Raw genomic sequence first — 19,906 nt, 5'->3', positions numbered from 1 at the left:
AAATGTTACTTGCCCAAGATCCAAACTTTCAAATTCAGATCCTTCTTCCCACTGCTACTGGTAAATTAGACTTTATCTCTATTAGTTTTTAATCAAGGGACACTTTATATCACATTGCTCACAGAGGAGATATGTCTACCTCCCTTCATCTCCCACTCAGTGGCTCTTTCCACACCACTGCACCCACCAGGGTATTTGCATATTGTCCCCTAGGGGGGACCTCCCCTTGTGAGTCTGAGATAAAAGCTCAGCTCCAACCTTGTCTTGACTGATCAGGACTCCTCAGCGCACCTTCTCACGATGAGGCTCTGTGCTCAGCTCCTGGGTCTGCTAATGCTCTGGGTCCCTGGTAAGGACAGAAAGGGATGAAGGAGGAGAATGGGGTGAGAGGGTGAGCTCTGGGGGCCCCACTGCTTCCCATGTTTATTCGAACCATGAGTTGGAGGACTATGGCCTATGCTCCAGTGAAGGGACTTTATATTTTGCCCTGACAAAGATTAGAAACCTACTAAAAGCAGTGTTCTGAATAATATCTTGAGAAGTAAAGGAGCTCTTGTGACCATTTAATAAAGGGTTCATTTCAAAAGTTTGTTTCTATGATATGAATAAAAAATGAATAAAAATTTGTAAAAATAAAAGATTAACCATAAATCAATACCATAAGGCAAATCTCGAAAGTTGCTCATAATGCTTGCATATAACCTTGCACTTCTCCCTCATAATTTCAGGATCCAGTGGGGATATTGTGATGACCCAGACTCCACTCTCTCTGCCTATCACCCCTGGAGAACCGGCCTCCATCTCCTGCAGGTCTAGTCAGAGCCTCCTGCATAGTAATGGAAACACCTATTTGCATTGGTACCTGCAGAAGCCAGGCCAGTCTCCACAGCTCCTGATCTATAGGGTTTCCAACCGTTTTTCTGGGGTCCCAGACAGGTTCAGTGGCAGTGGGTCAGGCACTGATTTCACACTGAAAATCAGCCGGGTGGAGGCTGAGGATGTCGGGGTTTATTACTGCATGCAAGGTATAGAGTTTCCTCCCACAGTGGTACAGCCTCAAACAGAAACTTCCCTGCTGGGGTGTCCCAGCTGCTTACATGTGCTACTTGTCTGGGGAGCAGCTCAGCAGGGTCTCTGAGTCTGCAGAAGAGGAAGCTGTTGGAGAACTCAGGGGCAGAGTTTGCTATTGAGGACTCTGGCCCATGAGAGTCTCAGCGGCACCTCAGTCCCATGTGGTCAAAGCTCCATTAGTTGCCAGCCTCATCCTCACCATCCTCACCCTGCCTGTCTTGCTCACGATTGACAAGTACATTCAGTCAGCAGTCCCTGAAGGACTGCAGCTCTTCTCTCTTCTTGTTACCTACAATGTGGTGAGTTGGACAGGGGTGTGTTTCAGCCCTATTTGTGTTACAGCTCTTTCAGTCTCTCCATTCGGCAGGTCCCAAGTTCTTGTCCCACATCCAGGAAGAATGAGATATGCAGACAACTGGAGGATGAGTGAGGTAAAGAGGCACTTTATTGAGCAATAGTGCAGCTCTCAAGGTACCCAAAGTGGGTAGCTCTTTTCTGCAGGCAGGTTGACTCGACGAGGGCAATTCTCAGCAGAGAGGAAACCTGAAGTGGATGGCCACACAGGCAGGTCATCCCATCATCTGCCTGAGTCTGGCTGAGTATGGGGTTTTTATAGGCTTCAGAAAGGAGGAAGTGTGTGCTGAGTAGTTCATGGGCTGCTACGGGTGGGCCTGGACAAAGCACCATAAGTTCTCACCTTGGTCCAAGGAATTGGCAGCCTAGGCCCCAGGCTTCAGGCTGTCTGTGGCTTGAAGGTAGGCCTTCACTGGGGACCTGCCCCTTTCTGCTCAGGACCCTGTCTGCCTCCTGCTACCACCTACATGTCATCCACAAAGACCAGGCTGTTTATGCTGAGGGTTACCTCCAGGCCCATGTGGAGCTTCCCTCAGCCCCAAATCTGCCTCCCTCCCATGCTTGCTGGCACCCAAAGTCTGGAGGGGGCCAAGGCAGCAGGGGACTGGCATGTCAGTGCTGCCCTGCGCTCGCACACAGCTGGCTGGGTCATGACAGTGCCCAGGCTCTGCCTCAACTTTGTTCTGAAATCAGAGTAGGTACCAGAAGTGTGGGGAGGCCAAGCAGCAGAAACAGGCACTTCTGGTCTGTAGGGGAAGGGGGGCTTCCTGAACTCTGGAGAACACAGGAATGCCTGGTCCACAGCTGCAAATCGGGGGCTGCAGCTCCTCCTGGAAGGGTGGGGCTCCCACCTCTCCAACTCAGAGAGGGTTAGGAGCTCTCGCCTGTTCCTGGCTCCCACTGGCTCCCCGGAGCTTGCAGCTCTGGCCACACCTCCTCCACTGTAGCCAGCATTTTGGCAGTGGCCACTCCAGACAGGCCACCACTGCCATCAAAATTCACTAAAATTGTTTATCAATTTTAGGAGCTTTTTGGCAGAATCTTTATAATTTTCTAGGTATGGAATCATATTATCAGCAAATAGAGATAGTTTGACTTCTTCTTTTCCTATTTGTAAGCTTTTTATTTCATAGAAAAGGCAGTGGGGGATAGAAAGAAAGAGGGAGAGAGAGCACAGCATAAGATATATGTCAATACCAACACGAGCGTTAGTTCTAAAAGGCTTAGTACAGAGTGTGATCCCCAGATTATCAGGTTCTATTCCATGAAGCATACGCTTGTTCCTTATATGGGAAAAGAGCCTTTGCACATGACAATTAATAATCCAGAAACAGGGAGATTATCCAGCATTTAAGGCAATCGCAGGTGTTTTTTAGAAAAGCAAGGTAGAGAGAGACTTAACACAGACCCAACAGTAGGAAGCAATGTGAACAAAGAGAGAGAGAGAGTTGAGTGATTTGGCCACCAGCCAAGGAAAGCTGAAGACACCAGAAGCTGGAAGTGGCAAGAAATAAAGTCTCTTTAGAGCCTCTGGAGGAACTTGGCCTGTGGAAACCATGATCATGGCCCGTTGAAAGTAATTCCGGACTTCTGGCCTGAAGAACTATGAGCCAAAACATTTCTGTGGTTTTAAGTCACCAAATGTTTGGGAATTTTTTACAGCAGCCCAAGGACTCTAATACACATGGACTCAGGGCAAATCCAGAAGAAAACTGCTATAGTCATTTGCAGTGTCCTTATTAAAATTTTCAAATGCTACATATAAATGGGTTGGTGGAAGATCTTATGGTGGAAAATGCATATGAAATCTCACAGTGCACAGAGAGGCATCTGTTACTTATTTAAAAATTGATCATTTTATTTGAAAATAATATGTTACTAGTAATATCTTATATAATGTCTTCATCCTAAAATATTCAAAGATACACGAAAGGAACAATAGATATTCTCTCTCTCTCTCTTCCCCCCACCCCCCACACATGCACAGTTCATGGTGCATCAATTGGTGCAGCATGGACACTGCTTGAGATCCACAGTGCTCCATTTCACAGACAAGGAAACTGCTCAGCAGAGAGCCGGGGTGGTTTACCCAAAGTTACATGGTCAGCAATTGCTGAGGCTAAGCTTGCAGTCCAGGTATGTCTAAAGTTATATATATTCCTTCTGCAAGGCCACATTCATTTCATAAAGGAGTCATGGCTTATATATTCAGAGAAGAAACAAAACCGGAAGGATGGTGTAAAATTCTCAACACAAGCTTCCTGTTGCCTCTACCCCTCACCATGCTGAGCCTAAATACAAACTCAGGCCCCTTTGCAGTTTTGTCTGTAACACCCCACTTGCTTTAAGTCTTTACAAACCAGAAATGTCTTTCTTTCAGATTTGGGGGCAGAAGCACATCTTTCATAGCCCTGAGCACTTTATCTCCTCTGCCATCCTCAACACTGATTCAGTCCTTCCCTCTCAAATTGTGTCCTGTAAACCTAATTGGCCCTTCTAATGTGAAAACAAATAAACAACCCCCTTCTCATGTGTTCTGAGAGCTGACACATGGGCTCTCAGATACCCAGATATACAAGAGCAATCAAGGGATTTAACCAAGAGATTTTCTTCCTAAGACTAATTCTTGTGATAGCTCTCTTCATAGTAAACCGTTCTCCACCTTTTGTCAAAACTGACATAAAAAAAAAAAAAGTTAGAACTATTTAGGAGAACGGAGGACAGCCAGGTACTCAAAAAGGTAAAAGACATTCCTTCCTCTTGTATTAATTTCTTATTGCAGCTGTAATGAATTACTGTGACCTTACTGACTTCACACAACACAAATTTATTATCCTACATTTCTGAAGGTGAGAAGTCTCACTGAGCTAAGGAAGTCAGTAGGGCTCTGTTTCTTCTGGAAGCACCAGGGGAGATAATCTGATTTCCTGCTTTCCATCTTCAAGTTCTCTCACATTCCTGGCTCCATGGCCCATTTCTCCATCACTCCAGCATCCCTTTCCATTGTGCAAGCTCCTCTCTAACTGTGATCCCCATCCCCGCCTTTTAAAATGACTCTTATGATTATAATATTTTCACCCAGATCACCCAGGATACTCTCCTGATGTAAAATCTTTAACTTAATTACATCTGCCAGGATACTTTTAACATATAAAGTAACATTCATAGATTCCAGATATTAGAACATGTATGTCTTACAGGAGGAATGTCCTGCAATTGTCCTTCCTATAGTAGAATAAGAATTTATAAAATCGCAAGGCCTATATAGGTTAAAAAAAAAATCCACCTGAGAGGTGAGACAGCTAGGGCATGTATACACCTTCCCTGTCATCAACGATTGAGGGATGTCCTCGGGGATGCTCATTCCAGGCCCTGAAGTCTGCCATGTGTACAGGCAGAGCTGCCTTCCCCAGCTTCAGACAGAGCAGAGAGGGGCAGATATGGCCATGTGAAGTGATGAGAAGTACAGTGAACAGGAAAGGCCAAGACTAGCAACAGTGACTGCTACATTCACCCAGAAAACAATAAAATATGTATTTCGATCCAAACCTGCATCTCTCTGAACCTGAGTCCTGGCATGCTGTTTGCTAGCCAGTTCCCTTTCAATTTAGACCATCTGGGAAAGCAACAGGAAATATTTTTGTACACACACCATACAACTGTGGTCTGACTGCCCGTAGTCATGCATGAGAAATACTCTCCAGAGTCCCCTGGCTCCGGTCCACTGATGCTGACGTACTGGGTTCTGCTTTCCCTACTGCTGAACAAGGCAGGGATGCCCGAGACAAAGGCAGAGATGTGAGGTATAGAGGTTCAAATCTGTGTCCAATGCCGGGCGCGGTGGCTCACGCCTGTAATCCCAGCACTTTGGGAGGCCGAGGTGGGAGGATCACGAGGTCAAGAGATTGAGACCATCCTGGTCAACATGGTGAAACCCCGTCTCTACTAAAAATACAAAAAATTAGCTGGGCACGGTGGCGCATGCCTGTAATCCCAGCTACTTGGGAGGCTGAGGCAGGAGAATTGCCTGAACCCAGGAGGGGGAGGTTGCGGTGAGCCGAGATTGCGCCATTGCACTCCAGCCTGGGTAACAAGAGTGAAACTCTGTCTCAAAATAAATAAATAAATAAATAAATAAATAAATAAATAATCTGTGCCCAAGAGTTATTTGATTTCAAGATATTTTTTCTTATGTAGCAGCAGTGACTTGGCAGGAGTTGGAAACCCTCTCCTGGATATAAGACAGGGAGGCTGGCATCTGGGTTAGGAAGATGTCCTCACTCAGTGCTAAAGAGTAAAAGAAGAAATTGGCACTGATGGTGCATGGCAGGCATATGCATGAAGTAGCAGCTGCCCTCACTAGAATAAAAAGTTCCCTGACCTGGCTTTCCCCAGGGCCTCCCTGTCACCTGCTTTCCAGAAATCTAGGCCCCAGAGGAGCTGCACCCAGGCCCAGCCCCATGTGTTCTCCTATAGCAGCACAATATGTCCTTAAACAAAATTGGTTCTGAGAACTGGGGCTACTGCTATAATAAATGCCTGGAAATGTGGAAGTGGCTTTGAAGCAGGACAATTTGGAAAGGCTGAACGAATTTGAAGGAGAAGGCCAAAAAACACCTAGACTTCTACAAATGGAGCATTTAGGGAGATTCTGCCCAGGACTCAGAAGAAGAGTAGAAATGTAAAGAAAGTCTTGAACTTCTTAGAGATTAAGTAATCATGATCAGAATGTTGGTAGAAATATGAATGGTAAAGGCCATTCTGAAGTGGTCTCAGCTGGAACTAAGGAACATGCTATTGGAAACTGGATGATGGATCATACTTGTTCTGCAGTTGCAAAGAACTTGGCAGAATTATATCCATGTCCTAGGGCTTTATAAAAGGCAGAATTTAAGAGTGATGAATTAGGATGTCTGGTAGAAGAAATGTCTAAACAACAAAGTGTTCAACGTGCTGCGTGGCTTCTTTGGTGAGTTACAGTACAATGAGAGTAAAAATAATAATTTAATATAAAATTTATCTTTAAAAGAAAAGCAAAATGGAAAAAATTGGAAAACTTTCTGCCTGCTCATGTAAAGAATAAAGAAGCACGTTCAAGAGAGAATAGCAGGGGTGTGGCCAAGCAATTGTTTGCCAAAGAGATTAATGTAGATAGAAAGAAGCCGGATTCTATCTGTTAAGACAATAAGAAAATGACCCTGAAGTCATTTCAGAAATCTTCAAAAGCAAGTTAGAACCTTGGAAGCAAGGTTTTCAAAGAGGTGCCAATATGTCCGCAGCATTTGCTCCGCTGTCCTGCCTTGGCACTCTGCTTTTAGAATTTTATTGCACCACACCCTGGCTGCCCAGCCATAGTTCAAGTGTGTCCAAGTGTGGTTTCACCTTCCTCTCCAGAAAGCACGAGGTGTAAACCCTGACAGCATCCATGTCAAGCTCATTTTATAGGTGTTCAGAATGCAAGAGATGTGGGACCATAGCAGCATCCACCTAGATTTCAAAAGATGTCGTGGATATATTGGGTCCCAGGCAGAGACTTACAACAGGGGAAAGCCTCCACAGAAAATCCCTGCTAAGGCAACGTCTACTAGAGCCATGAAAGTGAGGCAGCCTGGGAGACCACAGAAATGTAGGACCACCAGCATGCAACTCCAGCCTCGGAAAGATGGAGGTGCAAGTCTCCAACCCATGAAGGCTTCTGGTTGAAGTGAGCCCAGTAAAGCCATAGAGGTAGGGCTGCCTGAGGCATTGGTAAACCAACTCCCACCCCAAATTGTCCAGGATGTGAACTTAAAGGCAAAGATTATTCTCCACCTTTAAGACTTAATGTTGTTTTTTCTGTTGGGTTTTTGGCTTACATGGGGCCAATTAACCCTTCCTTTTTAATCTCTCTCTCTTTTTTCGAACTGAGAATGTTTATCTTATGCCTGCCTCACCATTGTACAGTTGTCCCTCAGTATCCATGGAGAATTGGTTCCAGGGTCCTCCACAAATATCGCAATCTATAGACATTCAAGTCCTGCAGTCAGCTCTGAAGAACCCAAAAATACAAAAAGTATGCCCTCTGCATCTGTGGATTCTGCATCTCCTGAATACTCGATTGTCAGTCCATGGTTGTTGAATCTATGGATGTGAAACCCACGAGTATGAAGGGCCAATTGTATTTTGGAAGCATGTAACTTGATAATTCACAGGCAGGTAACTAGAATAAATTTGCCTGGAATAAATAGTGCCTTGAATCTCACCCATCTGTGATTTAAATGAGCTTTGGACTTTGAACCTCTGATTTGATGCTGGATTAAATTGAGACTTTTGGTGGCATTGGGATGAAATGGATGTATTTTTCATGTGAAAAGGAGATAAACTGCAGGGAATGGGGTGGAATGCTGTGATTTGAATGTGTTCTCCAAGGTTCATGTGTTAGAAATTTAATTCCCCATGCAGCAATGTTGGGTAATTAGGTCACTAGGGCTTTGCCCTCATGGATATTTAATGTCATCATCATGGGAGTGAGTTTGTTATAGTGAGAGTAGGTTAGTTATAAAAACAAGTTTGACTCCCCTCTTGGCCTTACTCACTCTGTCTTGCCTTTCCACCATGGAGATGCAGCCAGGAAGCCCTTGCAAGATACCTGCACCTTGATATTGGACTTCCCCACCTCCACAACTGTGAAAAATAGATTTCTACTTTAAAAAATAAACTACTCAGCTTCAAGTATTCTGTTATAACAGCACAGACTGAAACAAACATGTTACTGTCATTATTTATTTTCAGAGTCAACATTCTCCTATTTTGTCCAAGGGGAGCCCCATTCAAGCTGGTTCCTAATACCTTTTCCTTTGACCCTATTATTTTCTGAGCACTTCCTTAATTTCTGACACAAGAAGTGCAGTCTTATTTTATATTTTCTCTGTTCTAAACCTGAAACCAGTTATTTCTGATATTTATTTATTTATTTTAGTAGAGATTGGTATTCAATAAAACAAGATTTGGGCACTCACAGTGTTTATTGAGACCTGTGTGCTACTGCTTCTAGGAAAAATTACCTATCTATCTACATATGTTTTAATCTATATCCATATAAAACTGTACAAAAATTAGTGAATCTACACTAATATCTCCAATTAGAATCCAAATTTACAGTTTCTCCCTTTTTGTAACTTTTTTCTAAATCTTGGCTGTAATTATTCATATCACATTTACTTAAATGATCAAATGCTTAGTGTGACACAAATCTCCTACTGTCCCTGTCACCTAAACTCTTCTTGCAAAGAACTCTCCTCTATGCCCCTCACACCTTCATTAGCCTTGATATTTTGTGTCGGTCCACCATGAACTTTGAACTCCTGCATGGGTGCCCTTTTCAACCCCCTGGACTCTGACATTAGCAATGGTGGCCTCCACCCGTGACTGTCCTGCTCATCCTCATCCAGCTGTGACATCCTGCACAAGTGGGAGGAGGGGTCTTGTATCCTGCACACCCATGTGGGGATACTCGTCTCTGCTAACTATGGCTTCAACATCCAGGTGGGCTTTCCTCTCTACTCCACAACATGGGTGCACTTTCTATACTGTGTGGGCCCAGTATCTTATACAATTCCCTGACTTTCTGTTGCATAGTTTTCTTTCTGAACCTGCTGTGGTCAAGTGCCCTAAACCCAATCATTAAGAACTACTTTCTCTTAGGAGCTGGAAGAGATTGGTGATTTGGAAATGTGCAGCTATAAGAAACAGAGTAGACCCAGGGACAGAGGACAAGCACTTGGTTTAGAGGACACCTCAGCTTCTGAAGGAGAATAGCTTGGATAAGAGAAATAAAAAGCATAAATAGAATTCAAGGAGCACAGGGAAACATCTAGCATGAGACTGTATGATGGCATACAGAGCTAGAATATAGCTGAGAATTTTCAGAAATAAAGGGAGAAAATTTCTCATGTTGGGTGGCCTAAATGGAAGAGGTGGGAAGAACATTCAGATATGGAGGATGACAATTATGTGTCTGGAAATGGCAGATTAGCTATGCCAGATAGCCAGTGATAGGACCCTTCCTTGCTATGGCACTATTTTCAAGTATTAGGTTTGTTTTTAAAAATTATTTATTTATTTTTAATGTCTGCCTATCTATCTATCTATCTATCTATCTATCTATCTATCTATCTATCTATCTACCTACCTACCTATCTACCTATCGATCTATCATTCATGCTTATACTTTAATGCATCCATTTTTGGTGGTGCTGACAATTTACAGTGCTGTGGGCTCCAGGGAACTGGACCAAAAAGGAAGTCTCTCTGAACTTAATAATATTCACCAGTATCAAATGGAGAAAACTTCTAAAATTTCTTGAGTTTCTACAGATATGTTTCCCTAGCAGACCTTATCAAAAATAGAAAGCTAGCAAGAGGAGCATGTCACGAAACGTGAAGAGAGCAAAAGAACACTCCACACATAGGACAGTAGGCTGATTCTGTCCCGTAGCCCTCAGGGAGAAACACATGCTCTGCAGACTTTGGACACCTGGGAGGCACTGGGCCTGTACAGTGTTATTGAGATAAGTCATCTTCGCAGCTGTGTAGATTTGCATGTCCCACAGAGCAACACCTACTGACCCAAAAGATTTATTAATAGGCTGGTGACACCCTGTGCAGAAGTCTCTCTCAGTCAGGACACAGCATGGACATGAAGGTGTCCGCTCAGCTCCTGGGGCTCCTGCTGCTCTGGCTCCCAGGTAAGGAGGAAAACAACAAAAATTTTATTCAGCCAATGTAGTAATTAATGCCTGGCACTTCAGGAAGTTCCTTTTATAACATTATTAATCATGTAGATATGTGTTTTTATGTTTCTAATATCAGATACCAGATGTGATGTCCAGATGACCCAGTCTCCATCCTCTCTGTCTGCATCTGTGGGAGACAGAGTCACCATCACTTGTCATGCAAGTCAGAGCATTAGCAACTGGTTAGCCTGGTATCAGCAGAAACCAGGGAAAGTTCCTAAGCTCCTGATCTATAAGGCATCCACTTTGCAATCTGGGGTCCCATCTCGGTTCAGCGGCAGTGGATCTGGGACAGATTTTACTCTTACCATCAGCAGCCTGCAGCCTGAAGATGTTGCAACTTATTACTGTCAGAAGTATGACAGTTCTCCTCCCACTGTGATACAAACCCAAACATAAACCGTGGAGGGAAGTAGATGTGTGAGGCTGGGTTGACCCAGCTGCTCCTCCTGGTGCCACCGTCTGCTGACAGCAGCTCTCAGATGCAGCCAGGGTTTAAAGGTCAGTGGAAAGTTTTGGTAGAAGGGGTCAGAGAGGCACATCTACATTCTATCTCTCTTTATCCTCAGCTCCATCAGCTGATATGGAAATGTCTCTCCTGATTGTTATTAATAAAGGACAAAGAAAATTACATCTAGGAGGTCGGATTGCAGCATCAGTCAGACTTACACAGCGAAGGAGGAGGTACTCTATATATTTTTTAAAGATTTTTTTTTTTGATACAGGGGATTTGAGTCTAAACTACAACCTTTCAAAAATCAGAGACATAAATACATACACATATAAGTATGTGCAGGCAACAACGTATCAAATACGCATATTGCACCTATATGTATATTGTAAACATTTATGCTCTGATCCCACCTTCTTCCCACACTATCCAGATTAAGATCTACACTCTTCCCAGCATCTCAAAGGTCTCCCCAGTTTACTTCCCTGTCAATTCCATGTTCCATCTATCATCATCCTAGGCCTCCACTCTATTTTATATCAATATTTATTAATTTTTCCTATTCTTAAGCTCTATATAATTGTAATCATACAGTATTTATTCTGATGTTTTGCTTATTTTGATCAAAATATTTTTGAGCTTCATCTGTGTCGTTTCTGTGGCAGTAACTTGTGCCTTTTTATTGCAGAATAATTTTCTATGAATATACTAAAATGTATTCATTCTTCAACTAATGATTTGTTTTTGGTTTAAGAATATCACTGTTAAAAATCTTAAGAACATTCTCGTACTTGTCTTTTGTGGACTTATGCACTCATTTCTCTAGGGAATATTCCTAAGAATGGAAGTGCTGAGTTGTAAAGTTACCATAAATTTTGTCTTAGTAAACATTGACAATAGTTTACTGAAATTCTGAACATATTTACACTAAACCAACCACATGTAATAAAAGTCTCAATTGCTGTCAATCTTTTTCAATACTTAGTGCTGTCAAATCTATTATTGTACGTAGCGTGGAGGCCAAAGCAACCCCATCTTGCATGCTAATTTGCCAGGTTTGACTTCTGATTAACCCGAGTCCTGGAATGGTCTCTCAGATTTTCAGTTTATCTATTGTTTATTATTTAAAAGCAAGTACTTAGCATAAATCCTGTCCTTGGATTGAACGACATTGAGGTAATCATTCTTTGATTATCGCACTCATTCTTTCTGAACCACTGGTCTCCTATGATATACAAGCCCTATTTGGGAGGGGTAATGGCAAGTGATTGGCCATCTTATCTCCCCACTGCCAGAGACACAGACATGGCTTCTGTTTTTAAGTCTCTATTAAATGTTTCTTTCTGAGAAACTGGATGTGTTGGCCTCTTTCTTCAGACTTTCAGCTTCCTCAGACATTGGGGTCAAGTTTGCATAGATCTGCCCTATCATGTGCACTCCAAGGTCAGAGTTAACCAGGCCCATGCATGTTTGTGTCTTTCCACAATATCAGACTTTTACTGATGGCATTTCAAACAGAAGCTGCAAGCTACATGGAGTTCACAAGGAGTCATTCAATAGTGTTGCGGGCACACAGGCCAAAGTCACTGCACAAGCCGGTTAATATTGCAAAACATACACAATAGGATTCTTAATCAATATGTAAACATTAGAAGTTAAACTTTTACACAGCAAACAATGTAACTTTTAACATTAAAAAAAAAAAAGGAGTAAGGGTTATCAAATCAGTCCAAGGGTAGTGAAGAAGACACAAACAATCCTGGTCTGGCCTGAAGGTCCCTCGGTCCTTGCAAAGAAGAGTCTCTGATGTGGCAGAGCCTTCTTAGGCAGATGTGGAGTTCTTATCACAAGCCACAGTGGGACAGTTGTCAGTTAAGATGGCCCTTTTGAGATACTGACAACTTGCACTTTTACCGTCACAGAGTCCTCTGGTGAGAACTGATAGTGGAAGCGTGTGCTTGTTTGTGACCATATCTGGTTGGACACAGTCTTTATTTTTATTTATTTTTTATTTTTTAGGCAAAACATTTTATTCTGTTAGAAAACTGCCCTATGAAACATACAATGCAGTCTTTATCTGAGATGGAGTTAATTATGTCGAAGATGCACTATACATATCCACTGCAAAACATCTGTACTGATAAATCTGAAATTGTATCATGATTAAAATTTATACTTACTTAATTGGTAACGATGTTGAGTCACTTTTCATATATTTATTTTAATTGGCTGTTTGCATATCTTATCTTTAGGGAAGTTCCTGTTCAAATTGTGTGTGTGTGTGTGTGTGTGTGTGTGTATGTGTAATGTTATATTAATCATATACATATATATAATTAGAAGTTCTTAATTATAATGTAATCTAATTTGTCATTTTACTTGTCATTTTTTCTCCTGTGTTTGTTTTGTGTGCTTATGTGTGTCCTCTGTTTAATAAATTTTTACCACCAAAGGGCTTACAGATATGCTCCTATGCTTTTTTGTAGAAGCATCATTAGTTTACCTCTCACATATAAACTACAGTCTACTTCTAATTCATATTTTTACCTGGGATGAGGCAGATCAAGAATTTTATTTTGATGTCTCATTTTATCTTCATTTTTGTACTGAACAACTCCTCACCATTTCTTGTAAAAATAAAACAAAACAAAACAACAACAATTGAAGAAAAACCTATACTTCACTCTAATGCCTGTGCTTAAAAATCAGATGGGCTGAGGCAAGAGAATCACTTGAACATGGGAGGCGGAGGTTGCAGTGAGCCAAGATTGTGCTACTGCACTTCAGCCTGGATGACAGAGTAAGACTTCGTCTCAAAAATAAAAATGAAAATCACATGATTGTGTATAAACAACCTTTTTTTTTGACTCTTTATCTAACTCTGTACCTACAGTATACCCACTGTCTTAATTACTGTGTCTTTATTATAAAGAAGAAAAAGTCAGAAGACATAATACCAGATTTTTAGATTTAAGATTTTCTTGGTTATTCTACATTGTTTGAATTTCCATGTAAATTCTAGAATCACCTTTTCAATTTCAAAAATTCCCTTGAAGATTTTAATTGGATTGTATTGAGTCTATCGGTCGAACTGGAGAAAACTGAAATCTTAACAATATCAAGTGTTTCCTTTTATAAACATGAAAATGTCCTCTATTTACTTACATATGCTTTAATCCACCACAGATATTTCTCTATCTACATTGTGTGCAGAGATCTTGCTAAGTTATTATTTCTAGTGATTAAGTTTTAGATTCTTTAAGAACTGATGTACAAATTTTATCAGCAAATGCAAATATTTTGCATGTTCATTTCCAAACTCCATGCATTTTGTTTGTTTATTTGTTTTTAATGTTTGCATGCCTTAGGACCTCCATTATAATTTTGTATAGTGGATGGTTCAGTATTTTTTACAATTTGGAAAGTAAAATGTTTAATATTTTATTACTAAGTATGATGTTTGCTGTCGAATTGCCTGTACCACTTCTCAACAATTCTAATCCTCAGTAATTCTAAAGATGGATAATTTGTAGATGCTTTATCAGAATAAGGTGATTTTCCATTATTCCTGGCTTGCTCTGGCTTGCTGAGAGTTTTATCATGTATAACTGTTGACTTCTTTCAAGTGATTTTCAGCTACTATTGAGATAATCAAAGTTATTCTTAATTCTGTCAATATGATGCATTATATGGATTAATTATGTAATGTTATAATAACCTTGCACTTCTGAAATATATTCAAGTTGGGCATGACAGATTATCTTAGAGGGACAGAGGTAAATCTTCCTTTTCTTTTGAATGTTTGTGTCCATGTTTATTGATTTTAGTTTTTCTACTTGAAATATCGTCAATAGTCTTTTGATCTTATCAATCATATTGTACAGTTGTCAACGTAACTTATCAAACTAGACAATGAGGGATTAGAACAGAAGCAACAACATTCCCAAGGCTCCTTGTGGCTATCAAGATGATGGAGGTCATAGAGAGATACATTTCAGTGAGTTGATGAGACTGAAGTGTGCACAGCAAATGGCAGTTGGTTTCTAAAAATTGCTTATATGTGCAACTATATTTCCCTTTATAATTTTTACTCTTTACTTCTACTCTGTAGAAAAGCATATTTTATCCTGCTCTATCAGGGAATTTGTGTTTTCATTTCTTTTTATAAATCTGAAATTCATGTTTATTTGTGAATTATCATGTTACTTAAACATTTTGTACGATGCTGTTCTAGCATTGAGATTTTGGAGTACTATACCGCTGATAGTGAATGGCAAACAAACATAACTACTAATAGCAACTTATGATCTGAAGAGAAATCATACTGGTTGGGGTGGGGAAATTGTGCATATTATGAAGAAAGGGTGAGCATTAGAAATAAATGAAATATTTCTTAAGATATTTGATAGCCTAGGAAACAGCTTTTCATAACCTTCATATTTTCAGAAAAATATTTGAGGTGTTCATGTTCTATTTCTGAATTAGATGCCAGAGTAATCACTGTGCCAACTCAGCTTCTGGTCTCCAAAAATAACTGGATCAGCTAGGGCTGAACAGTGACTCAGAATCCAGTTTAGTATCCTGCGATTCTTATTGTGTATGTGTCTGTCTGACTTCACCTTAAGTCAACGGAATTGGTCTGAGACAGAGGCCTCACTCACAGTTAGGACCTGAAGGCTAAGGACACTGCACAATCACCTGCGTTGGTCCTCCTCACATGACACTGCAGATCAGGATGTGACTCGGTGTGATGTTGATACTTGAGTCCAGCCTGTGCCCTTCTCAATAACTTTAAATCTTGGTAATTCTAAAGATGGATTATTTGTAAATATACAGAGCACATATCAGAACAGAGAGCCCCAGGCACCAGCCCACAAACACCTCCTCTGGTTTCTAACTACTCATATATTTTGGCTGTTTCTTGCCCAAGATCTCTTTGCCCTTAAAACCCTAGACCTTTAATTATCAACTTTATCATTATATAACTCACATAGCATACAACTCAACAACTTAAATTGTACAATTCAGTGGTTTTTAGTGCATTCACAGAGGTGCACAGTTATCGCCACAGTCAATTCTACAGTATTTTCATCACACTCAAAACAAACCTTGTGCCCATCAGCAATTACTCACCTTAACCATCAGCATCTCATATCCCCTGCCTTAGGCAATCAGTCAGCTACTTTTTCCTCTATAGACATAATTATTAAGAATATTCCATAGAAATAGAATCATACTCTATGTGGTCTGTTGTGACTGGTTTATTTCACTCTGCATAATGTTTGCAAGGTTCCTCCATGTTGCAGAGTGTGTCAGTACTTCAGTTCTTTGTATGGCCAAGTAGTATTCCATTGCATGAATACACCACATTTTGTTCATCCATTCCTCAATTGATGGACATTAGGGTAGTTTCCACAATTTGGCTATTTCAATTATGATGCTATGAAAATTCATGTGCAAACTTTTATGTGCAGATAGGTCTTCATTTTTCCTGGGTATATATCTAGGGGTGGAAGTCCTTCCATTAAGGAAAGAAAAGCATTGGAAATAAAGGAAATATTTATTAAGATATCTGAAAGCTTAGGAAATAGCTTTTCATAATATTCATATTTTGATTGAATATGAATAATATTCATATTCAATATTCATATAATATTCATATTTTCAGAAAAATATTTGAGGCGTTTGTGTTCTATTTCTGAATTAGATGTCAGAGTAATCACTCTGCTGACTCAGCTTCTGGTCTCTAAAAAGAACTGGATCAATTAAGGCTAAGCAGTGACTCCGCCTGACATTGGCACAACTCAGTTTAGTATCCTGCGATTCTTACTGTGTATGCACCTGTCTGTGCTCCCTGGCACAGGACAGGCGTCTGCCTCAGTCACATAGAGAATGGATGTGAGGAGCTCAGCTTCTCTGCCTCTTACTGCACCGGCTCCAGGTCAGGAAAGAGATTATGAGGCTCCCACATGATGAGGAAACAGCCTTTCTTCTCATTGTAAGATGAGTTCTGAGGGCTTTTTTGCATCTGTGAATTGTGACTTCTCAGAGGAACTCATACACTTGAAGTGTGACATATTTAATCTCAATTATGTCATCATTTTTCATGTAATATTTTTTTCATTTCAGTTGCCAGTGGGAACATTGTGGTGCCCAAACTTGCAACTTCCAGACAAAGCTTCCAGACAGAAGCTGAAAGGCCATCATCAGCTGAGAGGCTTTGATGATATTAGTAGCTGGCTGAATTGCAGTCGACAAAAACTAGGACAGGCTCTGCCTCTTATTATTTATATTAATTATGATCTGCACCTTGGTGTCCTTGCCAGGATTAGTGACAGTGGGTGGACTGATTTCATCTCCTCAGTCAGAGCCTGGAGGCTGAAGATGCAGCATATTGCTACTGTCAACTACATAGGAGCTTGCCTGTCACAGTGTGAGAGCCCTGGACAGTGAGAGGACACTGGCCCATTCCTTTCTCTTGTCAAAATGACTGATGTCTAAGTGGCAAATCTAATGAACCCCTCAGAAAGGGCCTTTGGATACTACTTTGTCCCATCATGAAAGACAGGATCCAAAACCATACACATTTGATGGGAATTTGGGCTCATCCACTTAGCAGCTGTGTGACTTTCAGGACATTAATAAACTTTCTTTGCTTGATTTTCCCATGTGTAATAATAAAAAAAATAAAGGAATAACTACACCATAGAGTATTCTAAGAGTTGAATAGATACTTTTAGAGTGTTTATAAATAGTAACCATTCGATAACAAGTTATCATTATCATTTTGCTCCAACCTGTAATTATATATATAATATTTCTCAACCTATTTTTAAATTTGAATCATTTCATATTTAAAAATTGCTTTACAACTTACTTCTGTAAAATGGTGAAATGGCTTATTTGGAACCAACCTGTTAGGAAGAAAAATTGAACAAAAATTGAAAACATGTTTAAAGGCAATAGAGCAGCACCATGTCTTAGAGTCTGATTATTTTTGATGTTTTATCCTTGACATCCTCCAAGCCCCTCCTCCTTTTTTCCCTGCCAACATCTCTGTAAGTGCTGGTAAGAAATCCTCCACAACCCTCCAGCCCACAAGGAGAGCATTCCCTCAGTCTGTCCGCTTACCAACTCTAAAAGCCTAAACTCTGCCTCTTCAGCAGGATTGCACCAGCTTGTGCCATCCCACACAGGTATCTTTTGTGGTAACAATAAACACTCTCTCAAGTTTTCTTGGCCTCAGCTTAATAATTATTAATTAGGAAACTGGCCTATCTACCTCCATGATGGGGCATTAAACATACCAACCCAGCAGGTCTTCAAGAAGACAAGAAAAGCAGGGAAGCCTAGACAGGTGAACACTAGTTTTGTGTCATCAATGTCCCTTGAAACATAAGCAGGCCCAGAAATAGAGGCCCAAGGCTGAGAATCTGAAAGAAAGGAGGGACTGAGAGGCCTCAGAGCCCCGCAGAGCTGCCTTTTTTTTTTTTTTTTTTCCTGAGACTGAGGCGCACTCTGTCACCCAGGCTGGAATGCAGTGGCACGATCTCAGCTCACTGCAACCTTCCCCTCCTGGGTTCAAGCAATTCTTCCGCCTTAGCCTCCTGAGGAGCTGGGACTACAGGCGCACATCACCATGCCTGGCTAATTTTGTATTTTGGTAGGTTTTACCATGTTGGTCAGGATGGTCTCGATCTCCTGACCTTGTGATCCACCCGCCTCTATCTCCCAAAGTGCTGGGATTACTGGCATGAGCCACCGCACCCAACCAGAGCTTTCAAAAATATCCTATGGTAACAAGTGAAAAATTGTTCCTAATGACTGCAGAAAAAGAGGGATCCTGACATACACCGAGGTCTTGAGGTGAAATCTTGCTAGAGAAACATACCAGGGGGAGGATGCACCAGGAGTAGCAAGGCTCCATCATGCTGACACCCAGGCCCAAAGTAGTGCGAACTTTGATGGCATTAAGTTGATACAACCCTCGCATTTCATTCTGGCAGAATAAAAAGTAAATCCTCTCCTGAGTGTGAAAATCATTCCAGAGACTAAAATTGTTTCTAAAGTATCAGTTTAAATCTACATCAAGTATCAGTTTAAATCTAAATAGATATTAAGTGTATTAAACATAGTATGATTTCAATCAACAACACTCAAACATACAAAATGAAGAGGAAAAACAGGCAACAGAAAGGGGCCAAAAGAATTTGCAGATATTGGGCCAATAGTATATTATATGCTGAATGCATTCAGTGACAAGGTCAAGACTTTTAGCGGAGAACCAGAAACTATAAAAAGAAATCAAATAGAAATTTCAACACCAAGAACTCAACAGATAAATGTAACTGTAAATTTGACAGTTAAATTTGCTCTCACAAATGATCTGGTGGAAGTTTGATTAGGCCATGAGGCAATCTGTAATAAATAAAAAGAAAATCTATTCTAGACAAATATGGTAAATGTGATTTAATTGTGAATTATTATCTTGCAAATTGTAAATTAATTGATCTTACAATTAATCAATTAATTTCACCTTCTTTCAAAGCTGAAAGAAGCAACACTCCTTCTGTTTTAGACCAAAACGTCTGAGAATTTCCTGACCAGAGAAAGAACAGAGAGCAGTGGGCAGGAGGAGGAAGCTGAGTGATGAGGTGGCAGCAGGGACCCTTGAACCCGCGTGAAGCCCTAAATTCCGCAGGCTTCAGTGCCGTGTGTAGAACCAGAGAGCAAAATCACTTATAAAAGCCTTGCTTCACGTAAAATCCCAACACTTTCGGAGACTGAGGCAGGAGAATAGTTTGAACCCAGGTGGCGAAGGTTGCAGAGCTGAGACGGTGCCATGGACAACAACCCCAGCCTGGACAACAAGAGTGAAACTCTGTCTCAAAAAAAATAAAAATAAATTTAAAAAAAGCATTGCTCTCCATCTTCAGACACAGCTTCCTATACAGTTTTGAAAAAGAATTTGAATCATTTCATAAATATTGGAATATATATATTCCATAAATTCTAGAATGTACTCCATTTAGAGAAGACAGAAGAGGGGTTCTCCCTGCTCTACAATCATCTGGAGGGCGCTGTCCTGCTCTGAATTTGAGATCTAGCCAGAGCTGAGAACATGAAGACCTTTCCCCCTGTAGCCATCAGCTGCGACCCCCAGCACTGCCGGGAAGCTGAGAGAGGCCAGAGGCACAGACATGGTGGAAACAGCCCACAGATGACGACTGGAAAACAACAGAACAGTGGAGCAAGA

The 19,906-nt window shown here is 41.0% G+C and overlaps 1 gene segment (V, D, J or C); it reads left to right on the top strand.

Annotated features, from left to right (window-relative positions):
* Positions 1-274: 274 nt before the first annotated feature.
* The window catches only part of LOC105731229 (immunoglobulin kappa variable 2-29-like), a 356,755-nt gene continuing 337,123 nt past the window's right edge, over positions 275-19,906 (top strand). The window contains 2 exon segments of the V gene segment in view: positions 275-349; positions 729-1,040. Coding sequence covers positions 301-349; positions 729-1,040 — 361 coding nt within the window.

The sequence above is a fragment of the Aotus nancymaae genome, unplaced genomic scaffold (genome assembly GCF_030222135.1).
Source record: "Aotus nancymaae isolate 86718 unplaced genomic scaffold, 86718_ANA_hifiasm-v0.15.2.pri h1tg000017l, whole genome shotgun sequence".
Lineage (NCBI taxonomy): Eukaryota > Metazoa > Chordata > Mammalia > Primates > Aotidae > Aotus > Aotus nancymaae.
The sequence above is the reverse complement of the archived record's forward strand: the minus strand, read 5'-3'. Positions and strand labels throughout refer to the sequence as shown.